Below are 19,464 nucleotides of genomic sequence, written 5' to 3' on the forward strand. Positions count from 1 at the left end.
GGCACCAACATCAAACTTGACTGTGAGTCTCTGTGGATCTGTTCTTCTCCTGTTTTCTGTTCATATCAAACATGTCCAGAGCTTCTAATAAGGAGCTCAGTGTTATACGTAATCAGTAAGAAAACCCAGGATTGCCTGTGAGCTCAAAGATCAGACTGCTTTACAGACTCACAGTCTTTCATATGTTTAGTGTCACGCAGAGGCGACAGACGTATATCGTCAGTGCACTTTGTGTTTAACCCCTCTGTGAGATCAGCCAATTAGAAGAAAGCTTTCTAAAAAAGGGGAGGGGCTAAAACTTGTTTAGTGAAACAGATGACAGTTTCTGTATTCACAAAGATCTCAGTGGGCTGAGGAATCCTGCATCAGTGATTGGACAGGAGACAGGCAGCCCTGCTCTTTATTCATTGGTTCAGTCACTTCAAGTGGACCAATCACAGAGCCCCACCTGTTAGCATCAGAGACTTTCTGTTTGGCACTCACAGTCGGTTTCCCTCTCAGGCTGACTCAGGGAAGATGAAAATAAATGATGTGAAGAAAGAGGAGGGACCAGCAGAGTTTCCAGGATGCAGCTATGTTGCAGTGAAGAGTGATTGTTCCAAAGAAGAACCTCCATACTTCAGTGCTGAACCAAAGTAAGTGTTTTTGATACACACACACACACACACACACACACACACACACACACACACACACACACACACACACACTCTCACCCTCTCTCTCTCTCTCTCTCTGCGTACACAGTGTTCGGAAGGTTACTTTAAAAATGTATTCCACTACAGATTACAGATTACATGCCCCAAAATGTCTTTTGTAACGTATTCTGAATACTTTGGATTATTTCATATATTATCATGCTTTTTACAACTACATGAATGTCCTATTGCTGTGTGATTTATTACTATTACTGAAGGTTAGTCGCCATACCAATACCAACTAGATGTTTAAATCTTAATATAAATGAGTAACAGTAGGGTGGACATTAGGTAAGGCTGCACTTCACAGAAAGTATAGAAAACTATTCCGTGCGTATATAAAACAGGTCCGCAGCTCCGAACCATAGTAAAGGGACCTCTGGCTAATATGTCGGGTTCTTGTCGGGCTCGTAGCTGAAAACTAGCTTTGCTTTGTTGTCTGGGTCAACTTTGCTAGCGAGAGACAGAGAGAGGCGTTGAAAGGCTGCTCCAACAGAGCTTATTGTTTCAGAGGAAAAACAAGATTTTTCTCCCCCTCGCTCACAGACACATAACGGGTATGGCAGTCCATTCTCCCTGCAGCATGGACTACACTGCCCATCAGGCTACATTCTTTAGGACGATGCTTGTAACACTCTGCTATTGCCTTCATATTAAATCATTTTTTGAATAATAATTAAAAAAAAAAATTTCTTCACATCATTATGTGGCCACAATTAGAGGTGACATGGGCTGTTAGATTGAGACACGGGCATTAGAGCCTCTTAATGTGTGTTTTGTTTGGGTTTCCACTGGTGTGGAATTACCAAAACTAGAGAGGGTATAGCCTAACATATGAAACAGGAAAAGACCGCTGTGTAATCCATTTATTTCAACAAAGGAACTGTATTCTGAATAGCACCTTTTAAAATGGTAACTGTAATGGAATACAGTTACTCATATTTTGCATTCTAAATACGTAACGCCGGTTGATGCATTCCGTTACTCCCAAACACTGTGCATACATCATCTTTTGTCGTTTTGTGAAAAAAAAAGAAAAAAAAAAGGTTCAATGACTGATTCTGTGGGGTCAAAGGTATTTTCTGGCTGCAGCTGCTATTAGCAGTGATGGAAATTTGAAACCCTTTTTGTCATGGCTGCAGAAGCACTTATGTATTCACACGAGCGTTAGGATTGCAAACGCCTGTCCTAAGGAAGTAGAATTTAGTCAAACAGAAAAGCAAAGTGGCTTCCAAAAACAGAACATATGAATTTCATACTGTAAATTACAATATGAACATATTAATCAAAATTTAACTGCAGCGAAAAAAGTTCAACCTAAAGCATTTACTTTCTTCTGGCACTGCTTAGAGAAAAGGCATTGATCCTGCTGTTCAAGTCCAAATCAGAAAGTTCAGACTGAATTTGACAAGTGAATTTCATCATAAGCCTCTCTGTATTATCCTGTATTAATTGTCAACATCCTGAACATTTGTAAAAACCCGAGTCTGTCAGGGCTCTGTGTGCGGGCAGGTGGAGATGTGGATCCAAGTGCAGGACTCTCAGACGGAAATATAACTGAAAACCACAGCTTTATTGCTGGCACCAACAAATCAGAAACCAAACATGAAAACACTAACTGGAACACACAGGCAGGATCTGAGGGTACGACGCGACACTGAGCACAGGAAAACACAGGGCTAATATACACATGGTGGTAATCAGCGAATGGGCAACAGGAGGGAGACACAGCTGGGAGAGATCAGGGTTAACGAGACGGGGGGAACCAAGCTGCACACACTAACATAAGACAAAGACTTTCACAATAAACCAGGAAACATGAATTACTAAACAAGCATGCAGACTTTACACTGAGAGACAGACAGACAGAATGACACATGGAACCTGAACTAAACTAAACGTGAGATATAACTGAGAACAAATCCTTAAGCACGGATAAACAGAAACAAGAAACTAATAATAATCATCATCACTACGAGAATAAGAAAACAATCCATGAAGCAGAATTAAACCGAAATATAATAAACTCAAAATACTGGGTCCAACGGACCCAGAACCGTGACAGAGTCGGTAACTATGGAAAATGTTGAAAATAATATGCAATCAGCAACTAATTACACCCATGCGGTGTGCGTAAACCAGAAAGACTATCATGAGAAAACGTTGTCACTGCTCAGAGACAAAAATACTTAAGAGCCCCTGAAACGAGACCCAGGAAGTGGTTACAGGAAGAGGGTGATAGACTGTCTGAAGCAGTTAGAACAAGACAATCCTATTGATTGATCTCATACCACAGGTTATACGCAGGGGAAGCTACACCAAGTTTGTATGGTTTACCGACGATACATATATATCTACATATATACATATACCTTTAAGCCCGATTGTCTGTATGATCAACTTAGTCACCTATAACATCTCTAAGAGGAAACAATGGCTTTCTGGCTTCGATCCTCAACCCGTGGGTGGGCAGCTCTGAGCACCACATCCAGAACACTTTGGATTTTGTTGAGAAGGTGAGAGATGTCATGGAGGCACATGAAACCATGGTCTCGTACGACGTTACATCTCTCTTCACTTCCGCGTTGGAGGGAGTTAGTAAGAGATTACTGGATGACCCCAATCTCAGCAACAGGACCACTCTCAGCATCGACCAAGTGTGTTTGCTTTTGGAACTGTGTCTTAATTCCACATATTCCATATACAAGGGCATAACGTTGGGGCCAACTTGTACATGGAAGAAGCGGAAAAGAGGGCTTTGCTATCCCACCCTGGAACACCACCAAGCCATTGGTTCAGATTTGTGGATGACACCTGGCTGAAAATCAAATCTCAGGACGTACCACATTTCAGGGTTGACCGACACATCAAATTCACCAGGGAGGATATGAAAAGTGTCAGGTTAGCCTTCTTAGACTGTGAGATTTCCATCAGTAATGGGGGACATCTAAAAGCTGATATGTACCGTAAACCTACACATACGGATCAGTATTTAAGTTTTTTTTTTTTTTTACTTTCTATTTATTTATTTACAGTATGAGAATACAGTCATTTATAATTATTCCGTACAAAGGGTATACACAATCCATTTTTCCCAGAGCTTCTTGAATTTCTCCAGCTCCAGTCTAAGGACAAACGTAAGCCTCTCCATTCCAAAAATTTCTTTCACTATCCCATGCCACTGGGCCAGAGTTGGAAGATTGGCCTTTAGCCATCTTCGGGTTATGGCCTTTCTGCTGCTAGCCAAAAGTATTTTCAATAAATAATTATCTTTATGTGGAAGTGTCTTAGGTATCTTGCCAAGATACAAGGTAACAAATGAATAGTCCATTTTTATCCTGATTATTTTGTTTATCTCAATGGCCACCTCCCCCCAATATGGCTGGATTCTTGGGCAGGCCCAGAAGACATGGAAATGGTTTGCCATGGGCGAGCCACAGCCTCTCCAACATAGGCATTTAATGAAGCCATCTCTTGCTAGTACCCTAAATAGATATTCCCAACCCACCAAGTCAAAAGCCTTTTCGGCATCTAAGCTAATCAACATTGCACTAATATTTCCTATGTTATGTGGTTCATCACTTGTAATGTTCTCCTTAAGTTATCTTGAGTCTGTCTATTTGAAACAAAGCCTGTCTGATCTAAGTCTATCAGCTCCGGAATAATTGATTCCAGTCTCTTAGATAATATTGAAGCAAATAATTTATAGTCCACATTAAGGACGGATATTGGCCTATATCATGGCTATTCAACTACGAAGTTAGTTGGGCCAGATTTTCAAACCGAGGAATTTATCTGGGCCAGATATTTTTTTTTGAAGCCAGTAAGCAGCAGATCATGATCAATTTCAAACCCACACAACTGTACTGAAAAACAAGTAATTTTTTTATTCTTTTTCCCCTGTAAATCACAAATGCACACCAAAAGGTCCATTTAAAAAAAAGGGAGCTATAACTGAACTATTTTTTGCACATTTGAAATAATAATAATAATAACAAAAAAACATTTTGATAATTCCCTTTCAAATTAAAATAAATATTTCGCTGACCACTCACTTTTCCTGCCATGGATGAAGCCTCCTCCGTCACAAGTATACAGACACGCTTCATATCCAGACCATTTTCCTCAAAAAGAGCTGAAATCTTCTCAAACATTATTTCGCCAGCTGTGTGTCCCTCTAACGGTAGTAAGCCGAGCAATTTCCCATCCAAAAAATGGAGATATACGCACAAATTCCTGTTGGATTTGTGTTAGTACTGATTTCTCATTCAAAATACTGGTGTTGAGTCTCAGAAGTGTATTTTTCCGTTGTTTAGTCCGAGTACGGTGCAGGGTTAGGTACACACGTGAATGATCAGATAAATCTCTGACCACTATTTTACAATCTTCAACCTTATGCCAGTATGATTTATACATAAAAAAGTAGTCAATTCTTTTTTTTTTCTTTTTTTTTTTTTTTTGGCCTGTCCCGTTTGGCTCTTTTGCCATCAGAATTGTTGTCTAAAGGTAAAGAAAGATGCCCAACGGATTTACTTTACCAAATTGACCATCCCAGCCTTGCCGTAATGGTCCATTTGATTCACCTTTTATTGTTTATTTTATTTTCACTTACTGAATACGGGACAGACTTGACTGGGGGAAAGAAGGGGAGAAAGAAAGAGGGAAAGAGAAACAGCTGAGAAGAGGGATGGGGGAGAAGGGCAAAAAACAAAAACCAACAGAACGGGCAGAAAAAAAAAAGAAAAAGAAAAAAAATGCATCTATCAATCACCTGGATCACCTGCTGAGAAAGAAAAAAGAAAACAAGCAGAAGAGAACAAGAGTAATAGAATAAACAACATCACAATGATATATGGGAATATGACAGTAAATACTAAATATTAAACATTATTGTGCAGCACATAAGATCAACAGAACACAGTGTGCTTTGAGGTAGGAGCCAAAAAGGGTGTAGTTTGTGGGTGTGATCACCCGTGTGTACACCTGTGAGCATGGACGCGCTTGTTTTTAAAAGGTTCCTTCATGTAATGATCTGCTAGAGGGTGTGGGGAGCCACAGCCCCGTCCTCCAGGGCATGAAGCAGGTATGGAGGAGATCAAAACTCCAGACATCCAGAGGCCCCCAGAACACAAGAGACCAAGGAAGACCAACAGAGGGGCAGCCGCGCCACTGTCCCAGAAAGAGCTGAGGAGAGTCCCAGATGAGGGGTCACTCAGCAGCCGTGGAGCAGAAGCCAGGGGGGTTGCAGTGACGGGCCCGTGAGCTCCGCCGGCAGCCAGCCGTGCCTGAGTGACCGAGCGCCAGGCCGAGAGGCCGGGGGCACCCCACCTCCGAAGTGGCCCGAGCGAGCCCCAGGCTCCAGGCCCCGATAAGCGGCCGCCAAGGAGTGAGCCGGTGTGTACCTGGACGCCCATCCCCGGACACAAAGAACCACCAACGCACCGATGTCTGAGGGAGTCCGCCACTGGCAGGGGAAGTGGTGGTAGGGGGAGATAGGCCTCCAAACCTTGGAGGGCCTGAGATGTCCCCAGAGAGGTAAAAGTAGTCAATTCGAGTATATACAGAACAGTGAGCAAAATAATAGGTACCGTATTTCCGGGACTACAAAGCGCACCTGAATATTAGCCGCACAAGCTAAAATCAGGGGAAAATCCTGTTTTGTACATACATTAGCTGCACCTGACTAAAAGCCGCAGGTGTTTCAATGTTGACTTATCATATGTAAGAGAATATGCACAAAGGGAATTGTCAGGAAAGAGATGGCTGTTTGGAGACACACCCCTTTTATTAATATTTTGAAAAACAAGTTATGGGTACATATTTGCACAACTTTTTAGGTATATGTAAAAGTAGCGGTAATTACAAGTACGAAACATGTACTGTGCTTCATAAATGAGTAACAAATGTAGTACATAACAATAACCTACAGCACACCGGAAAAATAGATTCGGACTACCTTTTAGGCTCAAGAAAAGTCAGTCATTCACCACCATCTTCCTGCGCACTAAAACCACCAAAGTCCTCTTCTCCAGTGTCGGATACGAACAGGCTCAGGATGGCTTTGTCATCCACTCTCAGCTTCTTTCCTTCGTTGTCACTTTCAAAACCAAACAAATCCTCGTTGTCAGTGTCAGAGTCGAACACCCTCAGAAGGGCCGTGGCGGTGTCCTCTCCATCATGCAGCAGTCCAGCCCTTCGAAATCCGTTGGTGATCATGAATGTTTTCACACTTTTCCACGCTGTCAGATTCCACCGGTGGAGTTGAGCATAACTTGCTTTTCGCAAGTTTATTGCCGCTCGTCATCCACGCCTCCCGCTGAACGCGTGGCGCTACTTTGAAGTTTGTTTTTCGCGCTACTTGTACGGCACTACGTTGCCTGGCGGATGGACATGTGACCAACATACCACTCTTGAACCCCGATACTGTGTGTCTGATCACATGCCCTTCCGCCAGGCAACGTAGTGCCGTACAACAGCGGAACAAACAAAACAAATCGTCTTACGATATGACAAAAATCATGGACAATCCATAGAAAAGCCGCACCTGACTAAAAGCCGCAGGGTTCAAAGCTTGTGCAAAAAGTAGCGGCTTATAGCCCGACAATTACGGTAAATTGTTTTTCACCTGGATGAGAGGCTCTCCACAAATCAATCAAACCCAGTTCTGTAAGCATGTTGGACCCTAATGGCATTCGAACTTTTCTTTTGCCAGTGGTTGGATGCATCCAGTTTTGGTTGGAGTTGAACATTAAGGTCGCCACCAAAAATAAGAACTCCTCGTGTTTTCAAGACCACTAAATCGAATAACTTCTCATAAAAAGATTTGGAGCTTCCTGGCGGGGCATATACATTGAATAATGTTACTTCCTCCTCTTCTAATTTACCCTTTTCCAAAATGAACCTCCCTTCTTTGTCCTTTACCTCTAAATAGAATTCAAAGTTAACAGCATTGGGGATCAGTATGGCTACTCCTCTTTTGTGGCCTGATTTATGAGACAAGTAATAGGTAGTTTGGAAACCAAATTTTTTAATTTTTCATGTTCTAAAGAAGATAGATGTGTCTCCTGCCAAAAGATTACCTGCAGCTTCTCACGTTTCATTTTAGCTATTATTTTACTCCTTTTAATCAGATTATGTAGCCCTTTTACATTTAGCGTCATTATTTTATTTTCCTGATGATGCATATAACTTTTTCAGTCTGTGTACCTTTGTGGAACATCACCCATGCTAACCAGAAAATGAACAAGAACAATGAACAAGTAAACCGAAAAAACAAAACCAAAGACTTCCAAATCCAAAGTTCAGGTGAAACCTCAAGTTGAGAGGAAATCCTCGTGCCAGTCGAGGGCCTCTCATCAGTGTCAGGGAAAATACCCAGCACCAGTATCCTTCTTTGAAGCCAGGGTTACCCAACCGGTATAAAGTTCCTTCTTTAACAAGCTCAGGGAGTAATTGCAAAAAGACTCTTCACAGAATACATGGAGAGCAGAGGAACACATGTCATTTGAGAAGTAAAAAGCCTAAGTGTATTCCTTCTCAGGTAAAAATAAAAGTAAAATAATCACTTTAGGCAGGCTCATAATTGGAGTGCTTGATGAACTGGTTGAAATAGTAACAATAAAATATTTAATTCTTAAATATAGAATTCAGCTTATACAATCCTGAGCAAAACAGTTTTCAAATTCTTGGTAGATTTACTAAGGAGTAATATGAAGTCCTCCTCTCTGCATGAGAGCAGGATGCCTCACTTTAAAGCTCCAGTGGAGACGTAATGACCCTCTTGATTTCAGTCACAAGAGTCGGATGCTCCCCGGTGGGGCCCGATGGAAGCTCCGTAGCTTCTCTCTTATCCGCCGCTGGTCCACTCCCTGTCTGCGGCGATCTGCGCCGGCCCTCTCCCACATTGCTAGTCTCTGCTGTTTTGGCGCCGTGGAGCCTGGTTCCTTGATATCATCCAGGCAGAATCCTCCGGCCCTGTCTGCTCCAGGAGAAACTAAACAGGATGCAGGTGGACCCCATCATCTGGGATGACCAGGAAGAGGAGTACAGGAGCCTGGTGAGGAACTTTGTCACATGGAGTCACACAAACCACCTGCAACTCAACACTTCAAAGACCAAGGAACTGGTTGTGGATTTCGGGAGGTCCAGACCAGGTCCACTTAGGGCTGCTCAATTAATCGAATTTTAATCACGATTACGATCTGGGCTTTCAACGATCATTAAAAATGACTGAGCCGATTATTAGCCCCTCCCTCATGCTTTACTCTCGCGCTGCTCCGTGTGGCAAATCAAGCGCACTGCTCTGCATTTCGAACACGCGTCACAACAATTAAGAGGACCCGAGGGAAGCTCGGAAAGCTAAGCAGAAGTTATTTGGAGAGGAGTGGACTGCCGTTGGTTGAAAAGAGAGGTAAAAAAAAAAAAAAACTTCAGTGGTGTGGAAACATTATGGGTTCGCGGAGTCAGACGTGGATCAAGTAGACACAGTGTGTAAACTTTGCTATGGTGTCGTAGCTGCACCACAGAGCAACACTGCAAAGTTTACATTTTTCATTTCAGAATCATCAGAATCAGAATCAGAATCAGAATACTTTATTGATCCCTGGGGGAAATTATTTTTTGTTACAGTGCTCCATTTTAAACCAACATTAAGACAAGACAGACAATACGCTAACTAAGAATAGTACAATATTTCTTTCTTTCTTTCTTTCTTTCTTTCTTTCTTTCTTTCTTTTATTGCAAACATTTGCACTGTTATCAGTATTTGCACACTATTTTATATTATTTTTTAAAGTAATTATTCAATACATTGTTATTGTTAACCCTTTAAAGCCGGTCAGAGCAGCATGCTCGTTTTGTATAACTATTTTTAAATCCCTGTAGAACCTGAACCGCTAAGCTAGCACAATAAATTTTTTTCCATATGAAACCAGAGGAGTTGTACTTACATCTTATGCCATCAGCTTATCCTAGGTCACGGTTTCCTTCCACATATAGCTTTGCAAAAATTGCATAAAAAGCGCTTGCAGGAACAAAAACATAATATTCCAGAAACACGCTTTGCCGATCCGATCAGCTGTTCTTAACACTTCCCACATTGAAAAAGACGTCAACGCGAACTATCGCAAGTGACGTCATTTTTGCGGAAAATGTAGTTTTTTACTTGTAGGCCTTAGAACTCGAATTGCACTGCTGGAAATAGTTTATTTTGATGCACATGCACATTCTTTGCAAATTTGCATCATAGGATTGTTTTTTTGTTTTTCCTGCAGTGTATATAAAAATTGCTGTATCTCCAAAAATAAAACTATGAAGACACTCAAACTAAATTTCCTGTTGTTGTAAACTATTTTTTGCAACTTTTTTGTATTTAAAGTTTTGAGGGATAAGCCTCTTAAATTTCTCCAAGTAGAAATATATGTAAAAAAAACAAAAACGATTTTCAATATTTTTTGTAGTTTATTGCACTTTTTTGCAATTAATGTAGTTACTATGGACTTAATGCATACACATTTTTAAAATATGGGCTATAACAGTTGTATTGATGTATAGCAACTTGAAATGCTCCCACAAATGGCACTACAGCATGTAAAAAAAATATTATAAGCTCTGGCGGACTTGGTTCTATGGTAGATCTTAAAGGGTTAAATAAATATCGTCAAATAATCGTGATCTCAATTTCAGTGAAAATAATCGTGATTATCATTTTTGCCATAATCGAGCAGCCCTAGGTCCACTGCCAGTTCAGATAGAGGGAGAGGAGGTGGAGGTGGTCAACACATACAAGTACCTCGGGCTGTGGGTGGACAACAAACTGGACTGGTCATGCAACACGCAGCACCTGTATAAAAAAGGCCAAAGCCAACTGTACTTCCTCAGGAGGCCGAGGTCTTTCAACATCTGCAGGAAGCTCCTGAGGATGTTTTACCAGTCAGTGGTTGCTGGAGTACTTTTCTATGCTGTGGTGTGCTGGGGGAGCAGCACAGCAAAGAAGGACTCATGCAGGCTGGAGAGACTGATCAGGAAGGCTGGCTCTGTGGTCGGCATGAAGCTGGACACTCTGGTGACAGTGGCAGAGAAGAGGACCTTAAAGAAACTGATGGGCATTAATCAAATCAAATCAAATCAAATCAAATCACTTTTATTGTCACATCACATGTGCAGGCACACTGGCACAGCACATGCGAGTGAAATTCTTGTGTGCGAGCCCCACAAGCAACAGAGATGTGCAAACACAACAAACGAGCAAAATACAAGAATGGCCAACCTGAAACTAATAAATATATGTACAATATATAATAGTGTATGCATTTCTGGATGTGTATACTAAATATTTTCCTACGTGTGTGTGTGTGTGTGTGTGTGTATACACATTTTTACAAATTAAATAGTAAAAAAAAATTAAAATAAATAATAATAATAATAATAATAATAATAATAATAAAATATATAAAATATACAGAGTTGAATATGTGCAAAACAAGTGGCATTTATATACAGTGTGGAGTGCATAATGTTGAAGTTCCAGTAGTGAAGCTGAGGTGTCTATGACGTGTTCAGCAGTCTGATGGCCTGATGGAAAAAGCTGTCTCTCAGTCTGCTGGTACGGGACCGGATGCTGCAGAACCTCCTTCCTGATGGAAGCAGTCTGAACAGTTTATGGCTGGGGTGACTGGAGTCCTTGATGATCCTCCCCGCTTTCCTCAGGCACCGCTTCCTGTAGATGTCTTGGAGGGAGGGAAGCTCACCTCCAATTATCCGTTCAGAGCACCGCACTACTCGCTGGAGAGCTTTGCAGTTGTAGGCGGTGCTGTTGCCATACCAGGTGGTGATGCATCCAGTGAGGATGCTCTCAATGGCACAGTGATAGAAGGTCCTGAGGATGCGGGGGCTCATGCCGAATCTTTTCAGTCTCCTGAGAAAGAAGAGGCGCTGCTGCGCCTTCTTCACTGTTTTGTTTGTGTGTACTGACCACGTAAGATCCTCAGCCAGATGTACACCAAGGAACCGGAAGCTGCTCACTCTCTCCACAGCAGCGCCGTTGATGGTGATGGGGGTGTGTACTTCTCTGCACCTCCGGAAGTCCACTATCAACTCCTTTGTCTTTGCGACGTTGAGGGTGAGATGGTTGTCTTGACACCAGTGGGTCAGGGCGCTGACCTCCTCCCTGTAAGCCGTCTCATCACCGTTGGTGATAAGACCCACCACTGTAGTGTCATTCGCAAACTTCACAATGATGTTGGAGCTGTTAGTGGCTGTGCAGTCGTAGGTGTAGAGTGAGTACAGGAGAGGGCTCAGTACACACCCCTGTGGAGCACCAGTGTTCAGTGTGATGGGGGATGAGGTGATGCTGCCCAGTCTGACCACCTGGCGTCTGTCAGACAGGAAGCTAAGGATCCAGCTGCAGAGGGAGCTGCTCAGTCCTAGATCCTGCAGTTTCCTGTCCAGCTTCGAGGGAACGATGGTATTGAATGCTGAGCTGTAATCTACAAACAGCATCCTCACATACGTGTCTCTCTTCTCCAGGTGTGACAGGGCAGTGTGTAGTGTCAGGGCTATGGCATCATCAGTGGACCTGTTGTGGCGGTATGCAAACTGTAGAGGGCCCAGTGAGTCGGGTAGTGCAGAGCAGATGAAGTCCCTGACCAGCTTCTCGAAGCATTTGCTAACGATGGGGGTCAGGGCTACAGGTCGCCAGTCGTTCAATGAGGAGATGGTGGAGGATTTGGGTACAGGGACGATGGTGGCTATTTTGAAGCAGGCTGGGACTACAGACAGAGAGAGGGAAAGGTTGAAGATGTGCGTGAACACTCCAGCCAGCTGAGCCGCGCATGACCTGAGGACGCGGCCGGGAATCCCGTCCGGACCAGTAGCTTTGCGTGCGTTCGCCTTCCTGAAGCACTTCCGCACATCCTCCTCAGACACAGTGTGCGCACTGACGTCATCCGCGGTGCGCACACTGTCCGGTCTCATGGTGTTCGCTGTGTCGAATCTAGCGTAGAATACGTTTAGATCCTCACACAGAGAGGCCGTGGTCTGCGGTGTGCTGGTTTTCCCTCTAAAGTCTGTGATCGTGTTTAGTCCCTGCCACATACTCCGAGGGTTGTCAAACTGTTGCTCCACCCTGTCCCTGTACTCACGTTTGGCTGCTTTGATCGTCTTCCGGAGTTGGTAATGTGCGTGTTTGTAGTCCGATGTGTTCGCGGAGGCAAAGGCGGTGTTCCGTGCCGCGCGAACATCTCCGTTAATCCAGGGTTTTTGATTTGGGAAGGATTTGACATTATGAACAATGCCGGGCATCCTCTGCACACGGTCGTAAACAATCAGAGGAGCCTATTCAGCGACAGGCTGCTTCTCCCAAAGTCAAAAACCAACAGACTTAAAAACTCCTTTGTCCCACACGCCATCAGACTGTTTAACTCCTCACTGGAGGGGAGAGGGAGGGGAGACAGGGGGACAAGGGAGGGCGGGAACAACTGAGCTGTAGGTGCTTCTCTACACTGTGCAATATTTGCAATATTTGTTTTTTGTTTTTGTTTTGTCTTTTTTCTTATATTTGACTGTCCAATAATCACTGTGCAATATACTCACTCAAATGAGCAATCCTATTTATCCATATTGTATATTCTGTATCTATATATGTGTATATGTGTATATATGGTGTATTTATACTTATATCCTTACTCTCATTCCCCTTAATGTATCTGTAACATGCAACTTCTTTCGGTGCTTTGCTACTGGAAACTGAATTTCCCGGAGGAACCCACCCGAGGGACTAATAAAGTTTCATCTAATCTAATCTAATCTAATCTAATCTAATCTAATAATCCACATTTCACTGTTTTACTCTTTGGTTCAGATGTGGATACTGTATTGTTCTTTCTTTGTGATTTTGTTTTTTTCATGTTCAATCAAATGGTGGGTTTAATAAATTTGTCCATATTTCTAGAAATGAGAGCTGCTCCATCCAAAGTGGGATGGATGCCGTCTCTCCTAACAAGAGCAGGTTTCATCCAGAAGGTTTGCCAATTATCTATGGAGCCCACATCCAGGTGTCATTACTGCCGCCGTGAATCATAATTTTACTGAATTTACATTTACCCTTAGCCAGCAGTTTTAAATTTTCCTCAATGTTGCCTGCTCTGGCCCCTGGAAGACAATTGTCTATGGTTGCTGGTGTCTCTAGCTTCACATGTCTGAGAACAGAATCGGCAATTACAAGAGTTTGACCCCAGTGGGTGGAACAGGAAGTGACACTCTACTGCAGAGAGCGAACCCCAAGTGACAGTGCCACCAAGAGCTTCCAGTCAGCCCTGGACTGATTGAAGAATAGTAACTATTGTGAGAATCACTTAAATACATCAGAGCTTATGTGTGCTATCTTAGATTAAATAAAAGTGCATTATTACATTTGGCAATACTATATAAAACATACTGATGCATGCTCATCATCCAGGTAAGCCAATCCCTAAAATTTGATTCTGTTCATCTGGACATAGTTTTTATTTTTCCTGAATTTTCACAGAGACAATAACAGGAGTCCTGATGGTGGGGGTCAGCAGCTGCCTATGTGTGCTTTGTGTCAGGATGTCCTGAAACATCCCGTTTCTACTAGCTGTGGACACACAGAAGATGACTCCTGTCCCCATAATGGAGAAAGATCGAGCAATGGACTGCAGTCAACTGGACAGAGGAGCTGTATACATAGTAAGATTGAACATCTGTCTACTAATAGATTTTTCAAACATTGAAGTTTTCTTCCTTTTTGGTCTTAAATATTATCATGTCTTTCAGCAGATGTTGATCTGCAGGAGGCTTTAGATAAACATAAGATCAGTCTGAGGAGGAGATGTGAATGTGTGACTGAAGGAAGTGATGAAACAGGAAGTAGAACCCTCCTCAACAGGATCTACACTGAGCTTTACATCACAGAGGGACAGACTGAAGAGGTTCATACCCAACATGAGGTGAGGCAGCTGGAGACAGCTTCCAAGATGGACGCCCTCCATGACACTCCAATCAGGTGCCAGGACATCTTTAAAGCCTTACCTGACCAACAGAGACCCATCAGAGTGGTTCTGACCAACGGCGTGGCTGGTGTTGGAAAAACCTTCTCAGTGCAGAAGTTCACTCTGGACTGGGCAGAGGGCTTGGAGAACCAACATGTCAGTGTGGTGGTTCTGCTTTCATTCAGGGAGCTGAACCTGATCAGAGATGAGCAGTACAGTCTTCTGGAGCTGCTCCATGTTTTCCATCCAACATTACAGAAGGTCACAGCAGAGAAGCTGGCTGTCTCTCAGCTTTTGTTCATCTTTGACGGCCTGGATGAAAGCAGACTTTCATTGGATTTCACCAACAGGAAGCTGCTGTCTGATGTCACACAGAAGTCATCAGTCAGCCAGCTGCTGACAAACCTCATCCAGGGGAATCTGCTTCCCTCGGCTCTCGTCTGGATAACTTCCCGACCTGCAGCAGCCAATCAGATCCCTCCTACATGTGTTGACAGGCTAACAGAAGTACGAGGCTTCACTGACGCCCAGAAGGAGGAGTACTTCAGGAGGAGATTCAGTGATGAAGAGCTGTCCAGCAGAATCATCTCCCACATGAAGACATCCAGGAGCCTCCACATCATGTGTAGAATCCCAGTCTTCTGCTGGATCACTGCTACAGTTCTGGAGCACATGTTGACTACAGAGCAGAGAGGAGAGCTGCCCAAGACCCTGACTGACATGTACTCACACTTCCTGCTGGTTCAGGCAAAGAGGAAGAAGAACAAGTACCCCGAGGGACATGAGACGAGTCCACAGGAGCTGACGGAGGCTGACAGGGAAGTTCTTCTGAAGCTGGGGAGGCTGGCGTTTGAACATCTGGAGAAAGGAAACATCATGTTCTACCAAGAAGACCTGGAGCAGTGTGGTCTGGATGTGACAGAGGCCTCGGTGTACTCAGGAGTTTGTACAGAGATCTTCAAAAGAGAGTGTGTGATCTTCCAGAAACCAGTCTACTGCTTTGTTCATCTGAGCATTCAGGAGTTTCTGGCTGCTGTCTACATGTTCCACTGTTTCACTAACAGGAAGACGGAGGTGCTGGAGGACTTCCTGGAAGATGAAATGAATGAAGAGGAGGAAGATGATGATGAGGATTATGATGAAGACTTGTATTACACATCTGTAGCTGACTTTTTGCACATGGGCCTAAACAAATCTCTTCAGAGTAAAAATGGCCACCTGGACCTGTTTGTCCGCTTCCTGTATGGCCTATGTCTGGAGTCCAACCAAATAATATTATGTGGTCTGCTGGGTCAGACAGAGAACAGTCCAGAAGTTATTGAGAGAATCATTAACAACTTGAAGGAGATGAAAGCTAAGTTTATTTCTCCTGACAGAATCATCAACATCTTCCACTGTCTGATGGAGATGAATGACCTCTCAGTACATCAGGAAATCTTGGATTTCCTAAAGTCAGAGAACAGATCAGAGAAGAAACTCTCTGAGATCCACTGCTCAGCTCTGGCCTACATGCTACAGATGACAGAGGAGGTTCTGGATGAGTTTGACCTGGATGAATACAACACATCATGGGAGGGTAGACTAAGGCTTATTCCGGCTGTGAGAAACTGCAGGAAGGCTCGGTGAGTCCAGATGTTAATATCATCCTAAAAACTGTAAAGATGCCATCAGCTGTCTGATATATACTCTAAGGTCTAGAAGTATGTGAATGGTGACACAACTTTATAGTTTGTTCTCTTCACACTAAATTTATTTAAAATGAAAATAGTGTGATAATTTCAGATTCTGAGCTTTAATTTGAAGTTTCAACAAAAACGTTGAAAAGGGTTTTTTTGGTCATTTTCATACAAAATCTTCTTTTCTTAATGGTAAATAAGGAATTTTGTTAAAGCTCTTTGGAATAATTGAAATCTGAACCTGTGGAGTATAGAATGGATTTCCTCCTGCCTTTGGTTTGCTCTTCAGCCGTGACATGCAGCTGCATAGGCTTCACATAAACGGGTTTTATATTCCTCCTGGGTCTGTTGAGTTTACACAATATTTTAGATCACTGTCTATGTGTCTTGTGAAGCTTTGGTACATGTTAGTGACTGGGAGAGTAATATCTTCCTGTACATCTGACAGTAGGGCTGGGCCATATTGTACCGTTCACGGTAATACCGATACAATGTTAGGCAACGATAAGAAAATGAAATATCGCGATAGAATATGGGTAAAACGCGCCTTTGTTTTCATACGCACATGGCCGATTGAGTGAAACGGATGAACCAGAATTGGTTTGTAAAAATGGTGAAACTTCAGTGATGTGGAAGTGATTTGGTGTTTGTCCATCAGATACCCACCAAAGCACATTTTTCTTTGTAGAACACGCAAGCGGGCCGTCGTTATTGCCGTATTTGTCGGACTAAGGTGCTCGTAAATCTGGGAGTGATCTGGGTCCTAAACTCCTTTCCCTTCAGGTTCCAAAGTCAAACGAACACTGCAGCATCACTGAGAGTTAAAATCAGAATCAGAATCAGAATCAGAATACTTTATTCATCCCGAGGGAAATTAGGGGTTACAGCAGGCAGCACGCTAATGGCGCATGCGCACTCACAAAGGAACCTTCTGACCAACTTTACACAAACATCACATTGGGGAGACATGTCAGAAAGGTAGGCTGATAGGAAAAAACAACGAAAATACACTACATGAGGTAAGAGGAGGAGAGAAAAAAACTCCACTCAGACTGAGCTCCTGGTGGGAGAACAGTTTGATAACAGAAAAAACACCTCAGCACAAAAGCACATGACTATCAATACACCATAGAAACATGAGACAAGCAACAGGGGCGGGTAAAGGGTAAGAGAGAGCCGGCGTAGACAGCGCATCCGGTCCTGCAGCATCTGCGCTGGTCCAGTTGACTGCTATCTTCCCCGGTAGGGCACAAGCATCGAAGGCGTTGGAAAGGGAGGGGGATGAGTGAGTGCTTGTCAGTGTAAGTGTGTGTGTGTGTGTGTCCAGAGTTCAGCGGAGACAGTGTCCTTCGCACTATCAGGCTAAGTAAACAGTCTGCCAGCCAACCCAGGTGGCCTTCATGGGACGGGAAGAATAGTCATCACACAGTCGTTATCAGGGAGTTGTTTTGGTGGGCTCCAGCCTTGGGCCTGCAGCTGGCGCCGTGGTGTCCGAATGTTGAATATTGTTGATTTCTCCTTTGTGAGCAGCTCGAATTTTAGCACTCTGAGACTGGTCCCTCAACTTCGCGTTGGAGAGCCGCGAGCCTCCCCATGATGGTATCAAACTTCAGTTCCAAGGTGTTGTCAGTCTTTTGATTCTGAGACTTCACAACTGCAGTGATCCGTTCCGCGATGTTTTCCAACTGTCGCTCAAGGGTGTCATTTTGAGCAGGCCTCTCTCTGATGTTTCCCCTCATACGCTCAATGGTGTTGTTTTGAGCCTTCACAGCAGCAGTAAGCGTCTCCAAGGTGTTGACCATATTACGTTCGTTGTGAGAGGTCGCACCTCGTCCCGGCGCTTCGAATCCAGCGGGCAGCCATGTGGGGGTTTGAACAGCCGGTTCCGCTCTCTTATTTCTCTGATAAAGCAGGGCTAGGCCAACGCCGATCAGCATGAACCCTGTTATCATGGTTCCGAATAGGTAGATATCTTCAGCGTCCTCGATCGACAGTCCCGCCAGGCACACGGTCCTCCAGTTCTGCCACCCGTCCATCGTGTAACCGGCAGGGAAAGTCCCTCCAGGGCACTCAGGCTCTCCCGAGCCCCGACTTCTCGTTGAGAAAAGGGTGTCAATAGCACTCAGAGACCAGTTGATCAAATCCATAATTGTCTTTTAGGTTTAGAGAACGACAGTGAGAGACTGTTCCAGGGAAAGTAATGCACGCAAGACAAGACGAGGACATAGAGGCAAGCAGGGAAGATAAGGGTGAGGAGGAGAGGAGAAGTGCGACCGCCTTCGCTGAGAGCTGAGAGAGCTAAAAACTGTCTAAATTCTTTCGTCTTTAATAAAACGATCAGCATTGCTGCTTTACCAGGTGTAACTATGAAGTTTGACATCCAGGTAGAGCTGGGCGATATGAGATTTTTTCATATCACGATATGTTTTTTTCATTTCAGTCGATAACGATATCTATCACGATATAAGCCAAATAACTATATTTGTAAGATTTAAATGTGCCGTTGCTCACAAGTAAAATGTGAAATAATCAGCAGCTTGTTTTGATTTAAATATTTATTTCTCATAATAAGTTCAACAGGGTAGATGTACTTAAGGAACATGAGACTTTTTCAGATAAATAAAGGCAAATATTGCAAACTACACAAAAGGCAGCTGCTAAAGCGTTTAAGTTTCAAAATAGAACAAACGAAACAGACTAAATTGTCAAATCCACTTAGAAACAAAATATTAATTCTAAAAATAAATCTTAGTTTGTTTTACAGAAGAACAGACAAAACTGACTAACTTTTGTCAATATCAAATAAACTGAGAACTAAAAGGAAATTCTCAATCTCTCCTTGTTGTATAGCTTATCTTTTCAAACAGTTTTAACAGTTACTTTAGTCTGACAAAAGCCGAATGACGAATCAGCGCTTCCAGTCAGAGACTGAGGCTACGTCCACACGTACACGGGTATTTTTGAAAACTGAGATTTTCCGTTTTCGTTTTAAAAAATAATCCCGTCCACACATAAAGGCAGAAATGAAGGAAAACGCTGCTATGAACATGCCAAAGCAGCAGGTGGCGCTAGATTCCTAAC

At 43.3% G+C, this 19,464-nt stretch overlaps 1 protein-coding gene across 5 annotated transcripts in view; it reads left to right on the forward strand.

The window, feature by feature from the left end:
- LOC146702432 (protein NLRC3-like) overlaps positions 1–19,464 on the forward strand; it is a 35,728-nt gene that overhangs the window by 240 nt on the left and 16,024 nt on the right. For 3 of the 5 annotated variants that reach the window (XM_085469063.1, XM_085469065.1, XM_085469068.1), the window contains exons 2-4: positions 502–635; positions 14,224–14,405; positions 14,493–16,329. In XM_085469063.1, coding sequence (XP_085325189.1) covers positions 502–635; positions 14,224–14,405; positions 14,493–16,329 — 2,153 coding nt within the window. Of the gene's footprint in view, positions 1–501; positions 636–13,168; positions 14,040–14,223; positions 14,406–14,492; positions 16,330–19,464 lie in introns of those variants that run through there. The other 2 variants (XM_085469064.1, XM_085469066.1) reach the window with 2 other exon arrangements.

This window comes from Copadichromis virginalis, linkage group LG9 (genome assembly GCF_057382275.1).
Source record: "Copadichromis virginalis isolate Kocher_CV1m ecotype Utaka linkage group LG9, C_Virginalis_male_GT1.1, whole genome shotgun sequence".
Lineage (NCBI taxonomy): Eukaryota > Metazoa > Chordata > Actinopteri > Cichliformes > Cichlidae > Copadichromis > Copadichromis virginalis.